General features: G+C 40.5%; 1 protein-coding gene across 7 annotated transcripts in view; it reads left to right on the top strand.

The window, feature by feature from the left end:
- TBL1X (transducin beta like 1 X-linked) overlaps window positions 1-15,642 on the top strand; it is a 199,615-nt gene that overhangs the window by 130,548 nt on the left and 53,425 nt on the right. For 6 of the 7 annotated variants that reach the window (XM_080577146.1, XM_080577141.1, XM_080577143.1 and 3 more), the window contains one exon: window positions 11,376-11,483. The exons of the other annotated variant lie outside the window; for it this stretch is intronic. In XM_080577146.1, the coding sequence (XP_080433272.1) occupies window positions 11,426-11,483 (58 nt within the window). In that variant the 5' untranslated portion in view covers window positions 11,376-11,425. The remainder of the gene's footprint in view (window positions 1-11,375; window positions 11,484-15,642) is intronic. 7 annotated transcript variants of the gene reach the window in all.

Genomic DNA, 15,642 nt, shown 5'->3' with positions numbered 1-15,642 from the left:
GGCACAGGTTGCCCAGAGAAGCTGTGGGTGCTTCATCCCTGGAGGTGTTCAAGGCCAGGCTGGATGGGGCTTTGAATAACCTGGTGTAGCGGGAGTTGTCCCTGCCCATGGCAGGGGGGTTGGAATTGGGTGATCTCTAATGTCCCTTCCAACCCAAACCCTTCTATGTTTCTATGGCTGGTAAAGTGTTTGCAAAAATGGGCGGACACCCTCCATCTAAGGAGGAGAAGCACTAACTGTTACACCTATGGTCTTACAGGTAAGGCAGAAAGCCGGAAAACTTCAAACAACAGAGTCTGCCTCACCCTGATCTTTAAAAACAGCATATGAAGGAAGAGGGATGGATGAAAAGACAGATAGTATGTGTGATAGTGTTGTAGAGGACTGTACTACTGGATATGTTGTGCCTGTTTTTTCTTCTCTCTTTGCAGTCTGTATATAGAGCATTCAGATGAAAAGTTAGAAGCAAACCCCCCCCACACACACACACACAAAAAAACAAAGCAACAACAACAACAAACAGTATCTGAAATTGGCGCTTGAGGTGGTTTTCATAAGACTGAGATTGCTCAGCCTTAATTCTTCGTATTGATTTTTTTAATGGGAAGTTTCTGTATGAAATATCTAGCAATGTGAATGCAGAAAAGTAACTTAGAAGTAAGCTTTTACTTCAAGGGTTGCTTAGAAGTGTCTGCAGGCATCCTTTTAAAGCTAATTGAGTCTCTCCATCCTTCTTCCTTTGCCCTTTACCTTCCAACAAGGAAAGTAGTAGTATATGTTCCATAAAAGTGGAGACATTGAATGACTCGTCTCCAGAGCTCAAACCAATGTAAACCAGAAGTCCAGTGAAACTTCGGTTAAAAAAAGGAAAGATTTCTAGTAAGACCTAAATGTTGGAGGTATAAATACACTGCAGTGAAATATCCTGAATGTGTGTATTTATGTTTCTGTTGTTCTGTTGCATACCTTATCTAATGTTTGTCCTTACAGCATTCTCTTAAGATTATTCAAGAGAAAACATTAACTATTCATAGCCATAGTTAATATGTTTATAAATAGTTTATAGCAGGGTCCTCCACAATAAAAGTGCAAAACAGTTTCCATTGCAATTCTTTGTTTTCCTGTATTCTATAATTTACAAGATGTTTGTTTTGGGGGGTGATATTTTGCATGTTCTGAGCCTGAAAAGCATTTTTTGCCCTATAACTCAGAATATAATGCTTTCAGCTAGTTTTGAGTTACAGGCGAATGGGAAAAATACTTTTTCCCTTTGTGTAATAATAATAATAATAAAAATAAGGAAAATCCTCAGCCACGCTTTTAACAATACTACAGGGAAAAGATGTTAAGGTTGAAATATGTGGTAAGGTCTATTGCCTTTGCTTGCTCTGAGGAAAAAATTAAAAATAAAGTTATAAATGATGGAAAAATAACATCAGACTGTTCCCAGTAACATCTGCTAAGCTTATTAGCAGAAAGTAATAAAACCCCACCCCCCGAAGGACGTCACTGCACATTCCCTCCGCCTGAGGCCATCCAGCTGTGAGTGAGCGGGGCTCCCCCTCTCACGTTGTCTCTGGACCTCTGCGGATCCCCCACAGATCTCATTCACTTGGCAGCCACATGGCCCAAGCTGGTGATGGATCATGGACATGACCACCTCTTTGCACTTGTGATGAGCAAAGCTGGTGACAACTGGCCAGTTGTCCACTAACCTACTGCTCCGCAGCCGTGTGGAGCTAGCTTGTACAGCTAAAACGCTTCAGGTTTTTTAGGCCAGCACAAACTCCTGTTGTTTTATGTCAGATTAAACTTAGAGTTTTGGTTAAGTCCAAGGGTCAGTTTTATCATTCACGTTACAGATATTGTCATGAGACAGCACCAGAATCGCTTTCATATTTCATAGAATCACAGAATGGTTTGGGTTGGAAGGGACCAAATAAAAACCATCTAAAGACCAAATCAAAGACCGTGTAATTCCAACCCCCCTGCCATGGGCAGGGACACCTCCCACCAGATCAGGTTGCCCAAGGCCCCGTCCAGCCTGGCTTTGAATACTTCCAGGGATGGGGCTTCTCTGGGCAACCTGTTCCAGGGCCTCACCACCCTCTAAGTAAAGGATTTCTTCCTTATATCCACTCTAAATCTACCCTCATTTAGTTTAAAGCCATTATCACTTGTCCTATCACTACCATCCCTGACACAGAGTCCCTCCCCAGCTTTCCTGTAGGCCCCCTTTAGGTATTGGAAGGCCTCCCCGGAGCCTTCTCTTCTCCAGGCTGAACAACCCCAACTCCCTCAGCCTGTCTTCATAGGAGAGGTGCTCCAGCCCTCTGATCATCCTCATGGACCTCCTCTGGACCTACTTAGCAGTTCCATGTCCTTCTTGTGCTGGGGGCCCCAGAGCTGGATGCAGTGCTCCAGGTGGGGTCTCATGAGAGCAGAGTAGAGGGAAAGAATCACCTTCCTCGGTCTGATGGTCATGCCATTTGGTCTTTTTCTAACTGTACTTGTGACAAGCAGTCCCAAAAGATGATAAAACAACATAAAATTCAAATGTATGTGGAATTGAAACAGGTTTGACTGAATATTTGGAGCTTGTGGGAGAGACCCAAACCTGTAAGTTTCTGGACCAAGAGGAACCTCTGCATACTGTTGTTGGTGTTGCCACTGCAGTCTGCCCATGGTCCTGAGAGTATTTCCTGCATGCTGGAGGTTCGGAACAAAGAAATGAAATAAGAAGACCAAGTTCACCTGTATGAAAAAATTTCAAACCCCTTTTATGCTGCCATCGTTGTGTGTCACTTCCCTGGTCGTGCAGTGTTTATGTGACATGCCTGCCGTGCCTGTCCATCAAGTGTTGAGTAGTGAAGGTCCCTATCACTGTAGCTGGCACTAACACCGTTCCAGCTGGTAAGCTGATAGCAGTCTGGTTTTTAAAACAAGGATTTGCCTTCAGGGCGTTAAAGGAAGCAGTTTATATAAGTGACATTGCGAAAAGCGCACACGGATTTTTTTACCGTTATCTCTCTCTTCAAACATAAGGGCATCGAGCAAGATGCACCCTGATTCTGCAGCCCAGTAAAAATGCTCAGATGCATGGGGAAAAAACAGGATATTGGTCCGTGCTCCCAGAGATGCACCATTTCAACCAGTAAAGTTGCTGGATAAAAGAAAAAAAGTGAAAAAGCCTTATTCAGCCATTCCGTCTTTCAGGCAAATCATGGCTGTCCTTTCCAGCGCATAGCTCTTGTGTTCTTTGCCTCATTTAAAAGTAAGATAAATAAAATAGACATCATGCCTGCTAATCCCAGCTGCCCATGCAGCAGGTGGCTTTGGGCCTTTGTGGAGGCTTCTTTATCTGTCCCAGCTGCATGGTGTCACCTCAAAGGCAAATGTTTTATCTACTGGTCCTTGGCCTGTCTCATCACAGTTGGGTGTCTGTTTGCATCCTTACTTAAAGGCAAGCTTGGGACTCGGATTCCTCAAATTGAAGTTCTAGTGTATCTTTTTAGGTATTAGAGAAATTCTTGGCAGCTGAAAAAGAAACTGTGCTTAATGCTAAATATTTGAGGCGACGTTCGTTCTAAAAATTCATCTGTGTTATTTTACTCTCATCTGCGGTTACAGAAAGAAAATGAAACAGGTACAACCAGTTCTGGCAGGAGATCATCCCATCATATTCCTTTTATCTCAGCGCTCTGTGAATATGAAGCACTGATGAAAAATTTAAATGCTAACATTTGTTCTTTCTTTAATTTAAGATTTTAATAAAAATCCAGATAATATTGGTGAAAAGTTAAATTTGAGATAGTATTATTACACTACTTCTCTTGCCAAAAATCAAGAAAAGCAAATATCAGTAGAGTAATTGTGCCATCTTTTTAATGTTAGAAGTCTTCATTAACTTTCTTGAATGTGTAGCGCTACCTGTAAGATTTAAAACCTACTTCTGGTTGCATTGCATGCATGGGGAATACACATGTGCACACACAAGTAGGTGTACAATCAGATGATCATGTATTTTAGTCTAATTGACTTGACGTGAGTGAACATGTAGTTTGTCCACATTACTGTTTTGTGCTCATGTGAGGAAGAAAATCTTACTTCTGTTTCCTGGCAGCATTCCCAATTAACTTCAGTTGTTCAAGAGTGATGAGGTGTCTCGATTCTCAGACTAAATCCAATCATGTGGTTTGATTTCTTAAACCGCTTGTTCCTTCTTGAAAAATAAAAATAAAATAAAAAACCACCAAAAGTTCATTTCATTTCATTTGCAAGCTCTAGAGCTACCATCAACCTTTACTCTCCCCTCAGTCTTATTTTTGGCTTCCCTGGGCTTTCCATATAATATACTATTGTAAACATTAATTTTATTAAAAAAGAGAAAGAAATAATTGAAATTGCCTCTTCTTGGAACTAAGCTATAAAAGAGGTATAACACAATTGCACTAATTAAGAAGAGCGCTTGCTTTTGTTTGCTTTTTTTCCCCTTAGCAAAGTGCCAAAAAGGAGAGATCAATACAGGAAAACCCATTTCACTTCATAGCAAAAGGAGTTGGAAAAGATCCACTTGAACTCTTAGAACTGAAATGCTGGAGGCTGATGTAATTAAGTAAACCATCTGAGAACTGAAAAACAACCTGATCAAACTAGGAGATTATAAGTATGAAAGAGCTGATGCACAGTTCTACACCTTTTGATAGAGGAATAGAGTTTGCTGGGAACTTGGTGATGAAAGGCTTGTCTTCTGTTGACATTTATTTTGTGCTGGAAATTGTTGATTAATTGGAAAATGTTTGAAGAGCACTTAGAAATTGCTGGAATATCTCTTGTTGCCATTTTTAAAAATAAATAGATATGATTCCAAATGGCTTTTCAATTTGAAATGTAATTTATAAGTTAAAGAAAGGTTATATTAATGCTGAAATAAAATGTTCTGCAGTGATGTCCATCAAAGTGTTTAACTGGCCAAGCTATTTTAGTATTTTAGTATTTAGTATTTCTATTTAGTAGATAAATACTACTTAGTAGGTAAATACTATTTAGTATTTTAGTATTTGTGTTAGGTTGGATTTTAATTTTTATTTTTTGATATTTTACTGGATCATTCCTTTACTAATTTATTTATTTTCCAGGACAGGACAAACTTTTTTGTTGTTGGTGGTTTCTTTTTTGTTTGTTTTATTGTAGATTTTTAATAGGATAAAGACAATAGGCGCAGTTAGCCTTTAATACAAGAGATTCATCTGTTCAAAAGCACATCTTTCTAAGTACAGCATAGTAAACTGACATTTCTGAACAGAGTTTTTATTTTATTTTGATAGACCCTTATATTCAGATGAAAATCCTATTTTTGTCAGATTTGCCCACACAGCACTTGATTCATCAAGAGTGACCTCTTCAAGGCAGAACTGCAGGTTCATTAATCATTGCCAAATGTATATAATTGTCATTTCTTCTACCTCCGCTTTTTTCAATTGGCACCAGATTTTGAACTTTGATACGGTTGAATTCAGTGATTAATTGTATGAGATATCCTAACGTTAGGATCTGAGCTAGACCTTATTTATATCAGTACCATTTTTCCTGAAGATCTTGGACAGATGCTGTTGTTATTTCTCGTAAGGATATGGTCTTCAGGCAGCAATGTGAATGAGCTGGAGCTTCCTGGGTTTGTTTTGATTTAGTGTGGCCATTTTAAAATCAACAGAAGGTCAATGTAAATAAATAGACTAAAAAAAAAAAAAAAAAAAAAAAAAAGAGCCAGCCTGAACATTTGGCAGTTCATGTTTTCTGGCAAGCCTGTTGCCTTTTCTTGAGGTCTCTGCCCTTACTGAGCTGCTGTAAATGCCAGCGACAGAGCTGTAGGTGCAACAGCGGGTACTGCACGGAGCACTAAGCGTTCTCTGAGATGATCCTGTAGTGCAGTATATCAGGTTTTATTCCCCTGGAAGAAAAAAAAAAAAAGTGTTTGTGAAGAAAACCCCAAAATACTAAATGTAAGTGACGCAAAGACATTTGTGAGCATCTGTAAAAGAGTCTGAAAGTTACACGTGCGCAAGCTGCATTTTGACCAGGGCTACCTATTATTTTGGTGACTAGCATAGGTGGAGTTTGGAAAGAATCATCCTGCGTGCTCTGGACCTTGTAATCAGAAGGAATGAAATTGTATCACTCCCATGTCAGGACGCTGGAAAGAAAAGATGTTTTACTATTTAGCTTCTTGAAATGGCAGGAGGTGCTGGGGGAGAGGGAGCAGTGTGTGCACTTCAGTTCTCCAGAAGTTCTGGTTTGGCATTTTGGGAAGGAGACATACTGGATTTCCTCCTCCAGAAGAGGCAGCTGCAGTAAAAGATGAGACTGAAGAAGGCAGTGATGTGGGCCAAACAGAGCTTGTTATCCCTTGGGGAAGAGCTGCAGCCTGGTGCTTGTGTTCTGGCTCTATGGTAAGACACAGCCTAGAAGTGTGGGGCTTGAAACTTTCTGATTTTCAACAGTTTTCAACTGAAAATACCGAGATTGAGTAAGTAGGTTGCTTTGTGAGAAGTGGTTTCTGGCTTTGGGAAATGTTGTTTTTCGTTAAACTACAGAGCGTATGCGAAACAGTAACCTACTGCTTTGGCTGTGCGCTTAGAATGCCTTCTGAGAGCCTCTCCCAGCTCTCGTGTTCGCATGCTCTTCTCCGAGATGGCGAGGCTGCGCTGGGTCCTGAGGTGCGGCTTCACGCCCGGAGCCGTCTTGGACAAGAAAATGGGAGCGCAAGCACAAGAACTGCAGTTCCCATGCAGCAGTGCAGCAGTTTGGCAACACTGAATATTTGAACTTTCTGGAAGGTTTACATTTTTCTGAAGCCTCTCGGTTTTGCCTATTTTTTTTTCCCCCAATGGAAATACACAAATTCTCTTTTTTCTTTTCCATTTTATTTTTGTTGTCATTAGAACTTTCATTGGGCAAAGACATCTTAGCCTAGCCATGTTGAATAAGTAGGTATATAGTGCAACCCCTCCAGGAGATAAATGAACATTTGTGGGTGTGTGGGAGCTATTTAACAACAATGGGAAAAAAAAATCCTCCAAGAAGCTGAAGGCCGCCCAGCATTCAGTTAAAGCAGATTGAAGCTTGCAGCTTTTCAGGGGGTAACATGAGGACCTGGCTGGCAGCCTGATGAATTTCTGTCAGGAGGGCTGGGTGCAGAAATAGGAAGCATCCAGTTTCCTATTTCAGTTTCAGGTCAAGGTTTTAGTTGAGGTGTTTTCCCTAAATGTCTGGCCTGTTTCCGTCTTCCCGAGGGGAGGATTGACTGACAGTGCTGCTACGAGTGGCAAGTGTGAGCTCCGTTCTCAAAATGGCCTCCGCGTCCCCTGGCCATGCTCTGCCCTGCCCCAGGCGAGCCCACAGGCCAGGAAACGGCCTTGCAGGGCCTGTGGTCACTCTACAAGGGCAGGAGAGGAGCTATTAGGTGGCTTCAGGTGCTGTTTTCAAGATTAAGAAGGTTATTTTCCTGTGATTCTGCAGCCGGATCTGCCTTGTTTATGGCAACAGTGCTACAGTGCTCCTGGAGAAGGAAAAGCAATCGCTTGGTGTGGGTACGGGACCGTGATGCAAATACGCTGCTCCTGATGGACCTGGCTGGCGCGGGGCTGGAGCACAGCTGCTCCACAGGCCTGGCCTCCAGCCTCTGGCCCAGCCGGTGCGTTAGCAGCATTCCCGCTGCTCCAGGAAGGGCTAATCTGGGAGCAGTGGCACGCCAGCCTCAGAGCCAGGTCAGGTCCAGCGCTGAGTGCCAGGAAATGAGCTTGCCCGGCCACCCCGAGCAGCCCTAGAAGCACACCCGTAGCGTATCCAAACCCAGCTTCTTAGCTCTGCGAGCCAAGGGTCTCCGCCAGCCTACCCCTGCAGGACCGACAGCTGAGCACGTGTTTAAAGTAAAGGTGGAATTTAATTTCGCCTGCTCTTGATGACCCATGCGCTGAGGGGTTTTGAGTGTTTGGGGTCCATAACACATTGGGAAATCCGTTGTCTCGGTAGGCTCCTTGATTGAACATTCCCAAATCAGGATCATAGCCCATGTTTTTAAGGTAAGGTTGGAGTAAGTGCAACTTTCCCTCATGTGTGACTGGGTGCAGGAAAAAAGTTTCAAGAAAAGAAAGCTCAAGCATGCGTTTGAATGCTTTTTGTAATTCCGCTTGAGATTGTGAAGAATTAAGATGTTATTGCTGGTCTGAATGCGGAATGTCTCCAAAGGCACAGCAGTATTGTTTCTAAGCTATACTTTATTAAAAAAAAAAACAACAACAACTGTATTAATCTCGGTAATACCAGTCTCCAGTAACAAAAGAAGATTGTCAGCTAACAGAAATAATTCTATCACAATGATAACTAAGAGTTTCTGCCATTTCCTATAGAAGTTTGCATTTCTGCATTAAAAAGATGTATTGAGGGGGAGGCTAGTTGTTCACTGCTTATGAATCAGACTTAGAGATACCCAAAGGAGAATTATGTTCCTCTCCTCCCCACCGTGTTTTCTGTAATCTTTTTTGTTCGGGGTGTTTATCCATGGGGAAGAAGGAAATCAAAAAGAGCGTTAATGAAATTGAGTATGGTCTTCCAAAGCTCAGCCAAATTTCTAATGAATAGATTTCTCTGGGTCAAAGCCAAGGTCTGTGCATCATTTTGGATGGGTAAAAGCTTTGCAGTTGTGTATCTGATTGCTCCACTGGCATCTCTGGGAGGGAAGAAACCTTAAATGTATGAGTGGGGATCATCTGGTTATTTATGGCATGCTAGCAGTGTGTATAAAGATATGATCTGACACATATGTCAAAGTAATTCCTGTTGACTGACTTCAGGGAAAATGCATTGTAAATCTAGCTCCTCAGCGTGTTTGGGATTCTGCTACAAAGGTAGCTGCTGTGGAGGTTTTTCCGTGGCTGTCAAGCTATTTATTTTGCAGTCAGGCTGATTTTCTCTGGTTTTAATTCATTTAAGAAAAGTCTTGTTTAGAAAAACAAACAAAAAACGACACCCTTCCTTTCCCTTCCCTTTCCTAAAGCAACTCTCTGTATGTGGGAAATGCAATGTCAATGACTTGAATTAGCAGGATGCATCCAGAAACAGCATTTGTAGTTTCTTGATTTTTTTTAATAAAGTTCATTTTACCACAAAGTACGTCATTGCTGAAACTGAATTTTTGTAAGAGGTTTCAACTTTACCAACTTTCCTACCGCCAAATATTGAAACTGCTATTTTTAAAATACTTTTTAAAATGTTATGTTGGGTGTTTTTTAAACCCACGGTTATCAAAGTTTCTTTATCTGTTGTTATCATCACTGCAGCAGTGATACGGATGTATTATGTATATTCGGGGATGAAAATGATGTTAACTGTTGCACTGTATGTTTTTTGTTCTTCATTGTATGGCGATGACTGTGCAAAAAGAGGTGCAGTGAATTATTAATTATTCAGGAACAAGGATGTTTATCTGGAAGAAGTGGTGTTTAAAAGCCACTGCTTTTTATGGAGCTTATTGTGTTGGAAAGAGGTGCTCTCCTCGCTGAATATTCCTGATGTAACGTCTCAGGTGCTGCAGGCTGGCCGCCCCGTGCTGGGCAAGAAGCGGAGGCCGTGGCTGGGTGCTGAGCCAGCTCTCCAGCCCTCCCATGGTGCTTCCTCTGCCGGCTCTTCACGCCTGTGAGCATACCGTGTTCACCACGTGCAGATGTCTTTCCGTCCTGTCTGTGAGCTAAGGCAATGCCACCTTGCAATCTAACCCCCGGCAGCCACGGGTGCTTTCAGCCTCCTGACTGCATGGCAGGGAAACGTCAGCCCCCTTTACAGAGGGGAAATTGAGGGGCAAAGACACCAAACAATTTTCCAGGGCGATGCGTGGCGTTTGTGAGAGAGCTGGATGCTGGGTGCCGCTGGTGGTGTCTTCCCCAGAATCCTAACAGCAGGATTCCCAAAGTAGATGAAATTTTCCAAGCTGAGCCCGTGAGATTTTGGGTATTTTCTTTCTCCGTGTTCTCCGTGGAATGCGCACTATGATAATAAAGACCAGATTTGTTGAGGAAGGTGTCTCCCAGTTTAGTAAGGTGTGGTTCCTTATGGCAAAACAGCATCTGAACCATTGATGAAATCTAGCAGTACAGGAGAATAAAAGGCTTAACAGGGTTCAAAAGACCTCAATTTCCATAAATATGCAGAGACATCTGTTACAGTCAGGAGTGACCCGCTGGTTGAAATGATCAGCCGGGGAAACTTGTAGTTGATCGGCGTTGCCCTCAGTAGCAGGTGCTACTTTAGGCAGCAGGAATTGCTGAAGAGGTTTTCGATGAACAAAGCCCTTTCTGCTTGCCAAGAAGAGACATACGGGAAATTGAAACAAACAGCACGCGCCTACAGTGTTTCATTTATAATTCGCAACCAGCGTGTAGCATGCGCTTCTGTGTCCAAATCTTTACATTGTTAGGTATAGGTATGGTGTGCCTGACAGCTGCAAAGGTTACGTCTGAGAAGTACTTACAGCTTTGGAAACCAAACTTCTTAAATCAGATTCCCAAACAGAAATGAATCATCAAGATTTAATGGAAAATGTTCAAAACAAATTTATTTATTATGAGCGTACGTGCCCAAAATAGTAATGTAAAACTGTCATCCTAAAGGTTATGATTACTTAAGTGAATAATTCTTGCTCGCCCATAATCAGCAGAGACATTATAACGTTATAACTTTATATAATGCCAGGATATTTGTATTCCTTGTTGGCATGAGGTATATTGCATTCTCTCGCTCCTCCCTCCCACTCTCTCTCTCATGTGCACACCCCTGTAATAAAATCTGTAATTTCATCTTAAAATTAGATTTTTTTTGTATGTTATGGGAACTTTATTTATGTCCTCTGCGTAACTTGGTTTTGTAAGGAAAGAATCTGTCTGTTAAACGGGTGAATTACGGGATGGAAAACTAGATGTCAAATTTGGGGCTGCAAAGAGGTTATGATTTGGTATGTTATATGTGACCGCAATTGCCAGCAGTTCTGAAACAGCGATATTCTTACAGTAACAAGGAGTGTCCAGAGAACCTGTAGTAAAGCCGCATAAGTAAAAGAGTTAACATTTGCAAAGGCTTTCAAGATTTAAAATGCTCCCTCAGACTCTTGTATATATTAAATACTCCTCTTTAATTATAATAAAAGGTATAGTACAGCTTGAGTACTTGACTCACGGTATTTAATGGATGTCTCACATGGGGATATACCAGCTCTAATAATGAGACCTTTAAATACCTTAACAAATCCCACCTCTATTTTGCTAACAACTTTATTAATAAATCAAGATAAAACAAAACCTGTTCTTTTCTTTCCCTTTGAACAGAGCGTGGATCACACTTCTCGTAAACCTCATCATATTGAGGTTGGGCTAAGATGAGCATAACCAGTGACGAAGTGAATTTCTTGGTGTATCGCTATCTCCAGGAATCAGGTGAATTTCCTGTCTTTCATCACAACTCCAGGTCATAGATGAAATGGGGAAACTGGCTTATTGCACGGTGTTGCTTTAGGAATGTTGTGTTGAGTGTTCAAGACTGATAAACCCAGACTAAATATTTCTTGCACAAACCCATGTTTCAATGAAGTCATGATCCTGAACATAAGAAAAGTGCAAACATATGCAGGTACAGAGCAAACATTGCCGTTAGGCAAAACAAGAAAGTAAATAACATTGTGTTAACAAATGTTTGTAGAGTTATATCATCAGAGCCAAAGTCATTTTTGGCAGCACAGGCACAAAGCGCATTGATTTTGTATCTTTTTTCTTAGCTTCTTGAAATAGTCCTGTCAGATATTTGTTAATAAAGGGTGATTGTATAAATTAATTTTACATTGGTCGGATGCTGAGCCCATAAATGGAAAATTGGGTGCAAATGTCTGATGTTTTATAATTTCATTAAGGTAATTATGTATGTAAAATGACCTGTGCAGGTGATCTCTCTTGTCAGTGTGGCTGTGTCTTAGTATCATTTCCACCTCTGTCTGTCTTCATCTCAGGAAAAAAAAAAATTAAAAAAAAAAAGAAAAAAAGAGTGCCTTTAGAAAGCCTTCCCTTTTGGAAGGAACGCTTCATCTTTCCTTCAAAAGAAATTGAAAACGAAACTTAAATTTAGGGTCTATTTTGTTTTCATAGTCTTGATTCTACTCTTTGTATCTCTATTCACAAATGGAGAATATTCTGTTAAAGCAGAGGTGATTGGGAATGTGAGAAACACTGACAAAGCATTTATAGGCAGAACTCCAGTTTACCTAGGACTGGCCCCGTGCTCTGGGTTGGTTGAAGACTTGGTTGAAAACATTTGGTGTTTCATACGCTGGAAAAAAAAAAAAGTTTGTGAAAAGTATGAAGAATACGTGTCTTCACATCAGAAGACATGAAGCCAGCTTTGGAATAAGCCCCCCGGCCTTGGGAGATGCCTTGGATAGAGGACCAAAATCCCAGTATATTTTGATTGGATATTTTTTTTTCTGATGGGGAAAAAAAAATGCAGCCTTTCGTATTCCTCTTGATAGATTCGTAGTATATGGATCAGTGTTGTGTAGTGATTCAGAAAGAGGCTTTACAAAGCCAATCAAGAATGGTGGTATCAGCCAAATGTCAGGAAAATGTTCTTTTTGGTGACGCCTCTCCCACAAGCAAACTAACTTCTGCCATTTCAGGGAGCATTTCACACACAAATCTTTAGTTTAATTGCAATTCGTACTGCTTTTAACTTCTTATGTAACGGGCCAAATGTTTTTCTTACTTAATCCACTCAAACTAAAGGCATTCACAAAAACATTGTATTTCCACTGTTTTTATTTTTTGCATCTAACCCATATAAGAGAGTAGAAGTTGAGGTTAAATACCTGAAAAAATATTCAAATGTGTTTCAAACTGAGCATATTGAAATCTAGATGTTAGGTATTGCTTTAACAGATATACCTGACAATTTGCAAGTAATTCCATTCAGCAAATAAGAGCTGTAAGCAATGATGAATCCTCTAATCTATTTAAAGAGCTTCTCACATTCTGTTTAAATCTTCTTTCATACCCTCTTGTTTTTTCCATGGAGTTTTTTATGTCTTTATTTTCAGATAAAGTAGGGTAACAAGACAGAAATTGTTATATAGTATCTTGCCTTTCCACCTTCTAATAGAAATGCCAAAAGATGAGGCAGCAGATGAAAGATGTTCTGAATCAATAGCTTCCAAAATAAGGAATGATAAATTTAGAGGGCTGGTGTTTAAATACAATTTAAGTTCAAACCCCTACAGTTCAAAGAGTTTGCCAAAAATAAGGTTATTAGATTAATTATGGTAACATTAGCTGAACCCTCAGAAATTGTATTAAGCATAGCCATAAAGTTTGCTTACAAGACCATACAAATGTTCAGTTTTCCTTCTTAGTTATCTGTTCTTTAATCTCATCCTGTAAAAATTCCTGTCTCTCTCCTAAATGTAGGCAAATAGTGGGAGGAAGAGAGAAATGACAAAAGGAAATATATGTGGGAGGAAAACTGTGTAAAAAGCAAACTATACCTATAATATTTCAAGTGTTTTGCAGCTGCAAGGCACAGAAGCACTTGAGATTATTTGAAACATTATCACAGCAAAGATACTGATGGGTGCTTTACGCTTTGTTATGAAAATACTTGCTGGTCATTCCAGTAGAAATTCAGCTCTTCTGAAATTGAAGTTAAAAGTGAAAGTCAATAATTATATTTTCCTTCTTAATTCTCTGTCAGACTAGAAAACTTGCACAGGAGAGTACTAATAGAGCTGAACTGTCTAAACCATTGTTTTTAGACAAATTTTGGCATACCAAGGGGAGTTCCAGTGAATTACAAAAACAAATGTTGTGCCAGAATTTTTACAGGGAAACAAGATGATCCAGGTAGCTAAAGGTTAAACAAAATCACTGGAAAATTGAAACTAGATATCTCAAACAAAAAAAAAAAATTAAGATATGACAACATGCCTAAAACCAACCAGCAAGTTTTGTGGGTAATAGATCTTGTCAAACAAACTAGAGACTGCTATTTCCAAGATCAGAAATTACAACGACAAAGATAACTGTGCTGACAGTATTATACTTAGACTACTTTATGACATTTACTTAGCCTTGTTGACACGCTGTCATTAAAGGCAAAACAAAATAAAACTGTGTAAAATCTGTGTAATCCAGTGTTATCAAATGGATTAAAAACTGTCTAATAGAAACCTCTTATAAGGCAATTGGAGATGGGAAATATTCATCTCAAAGGTTGCTTCTAGTGGGAACTCACAGGAGTCTGTTCTTGCCATGATACTTCTCAATAGCTTTATCAGTGACCTGGAAGGAAATATGAAATGATTCTTGAATGCATTTGCAGATGGAATGAAATGGTGAATAGTGGCACTGTATGAGTTACGGTGACTGATCATGGGGTTTAACAGAGAAAAATACAACCAGGGAGACTGTGTGCTTTGAGTCCCCTGCTGCTGGAGAAGCAGGGCTGGATAAGATGCCTGCTCTAGCGGCAGTGGGGTGAAATCCCTTCAGTACAAGACAGGACTTGGACGAGTTAAGGCTCTAACTGCTTAGCTGTATTAAAATAAATAAGTAGATAAATAAATACGTCTTGTCACATATGTGTCTATCTCAGGGCTTATCTGTGCCCAGAAAAAGAAGCAGTGCATCAGGCATAATTTTCTTGTAGGCTGTCTGGGTTGATGGCATAAAAATTCTACCACTGAGACGGCAAAGTGTTTTTACTTCCGCAGTATGGCCGTGCATGCCCCCTTTTAGAGCAAAAAAGAAGTTGGGTGTTTGGTTTCAGTTTCAGATTGTTAATTCTTATCCAGAAGCCAAGTCCTGCAATGCTCAGTTTGGTCCCTTTTGAATGTGTGCTTTTTGGCACGCGATTTGAAATGGCCAAGTTCTTCAAAGTGCCGAGTACTTTTGAGCTTTGTTCATGTCAGGAGTCAACTTCTAAAAGTCAGGTTGTGTTTATTTGTAGGAGTTTTGATTCAGAGCCCACCTCTGAGGGACAATGTTGTCCTCGGTTACTAAAACCAGGCTTGGATGATGTCTGCACTGTGAGCGTTCTACCGGTGTGGAAGTACGAGCACACAAAATACTGCCGTGGTGGACATAGGTACACCAACAGGCAGGTGTATTGACAGAAGCGAAACAAGCTATACCAATGAAGGCATGGTTCTGCTATCCAAATTACGTTGGTTCAGGTTTGCACCTCTTCAGACTCCTGAGACGCATATTCTTGCCAGCAGCCATCTTCACTGCTGACATAGTCCTTCTGTTGGTTTTCTTCAGAGTGAAGGATTGTGATTCTACATAAACAGACCAAACTCAGAGAATTCCCGTTCTGCTTTGTCTGCCCGAAACAGAAGCAGACAGTTACTTGTCTTTTGGTATGAAGGGCAGAGCAGTACAATGGGAGTAACCTATGCACAGTAACAACCTCGAAGACAATTGAAGAGCAGGAGAATGGCAAAAACAAGTCACATCAAATCTTTTGTGTACCTTTTAATCTACAATGTGCTGCCATCTGTTGTGAGTGACAAATCCTAACATAGATTCAAATGCTACAATAAATTACCTTCCCTAT

The sequence above is a fragment of the Anser brachyrhynchus genome, assembly GCF_964034855.1.
Source record: "Anser brachyrhynchus genome assembly, chromosome: 1".
NCBI classification, from domain to species: domain Eukaryota; kingdom Metazoa; phylum Chordata; class Aves; order Anseriformes; family Anatidae; genus Anser; species Anser brachyrhynchus.
This window is presented reverse-complemented; position numbering and strand designations above follow the sequence as displayed.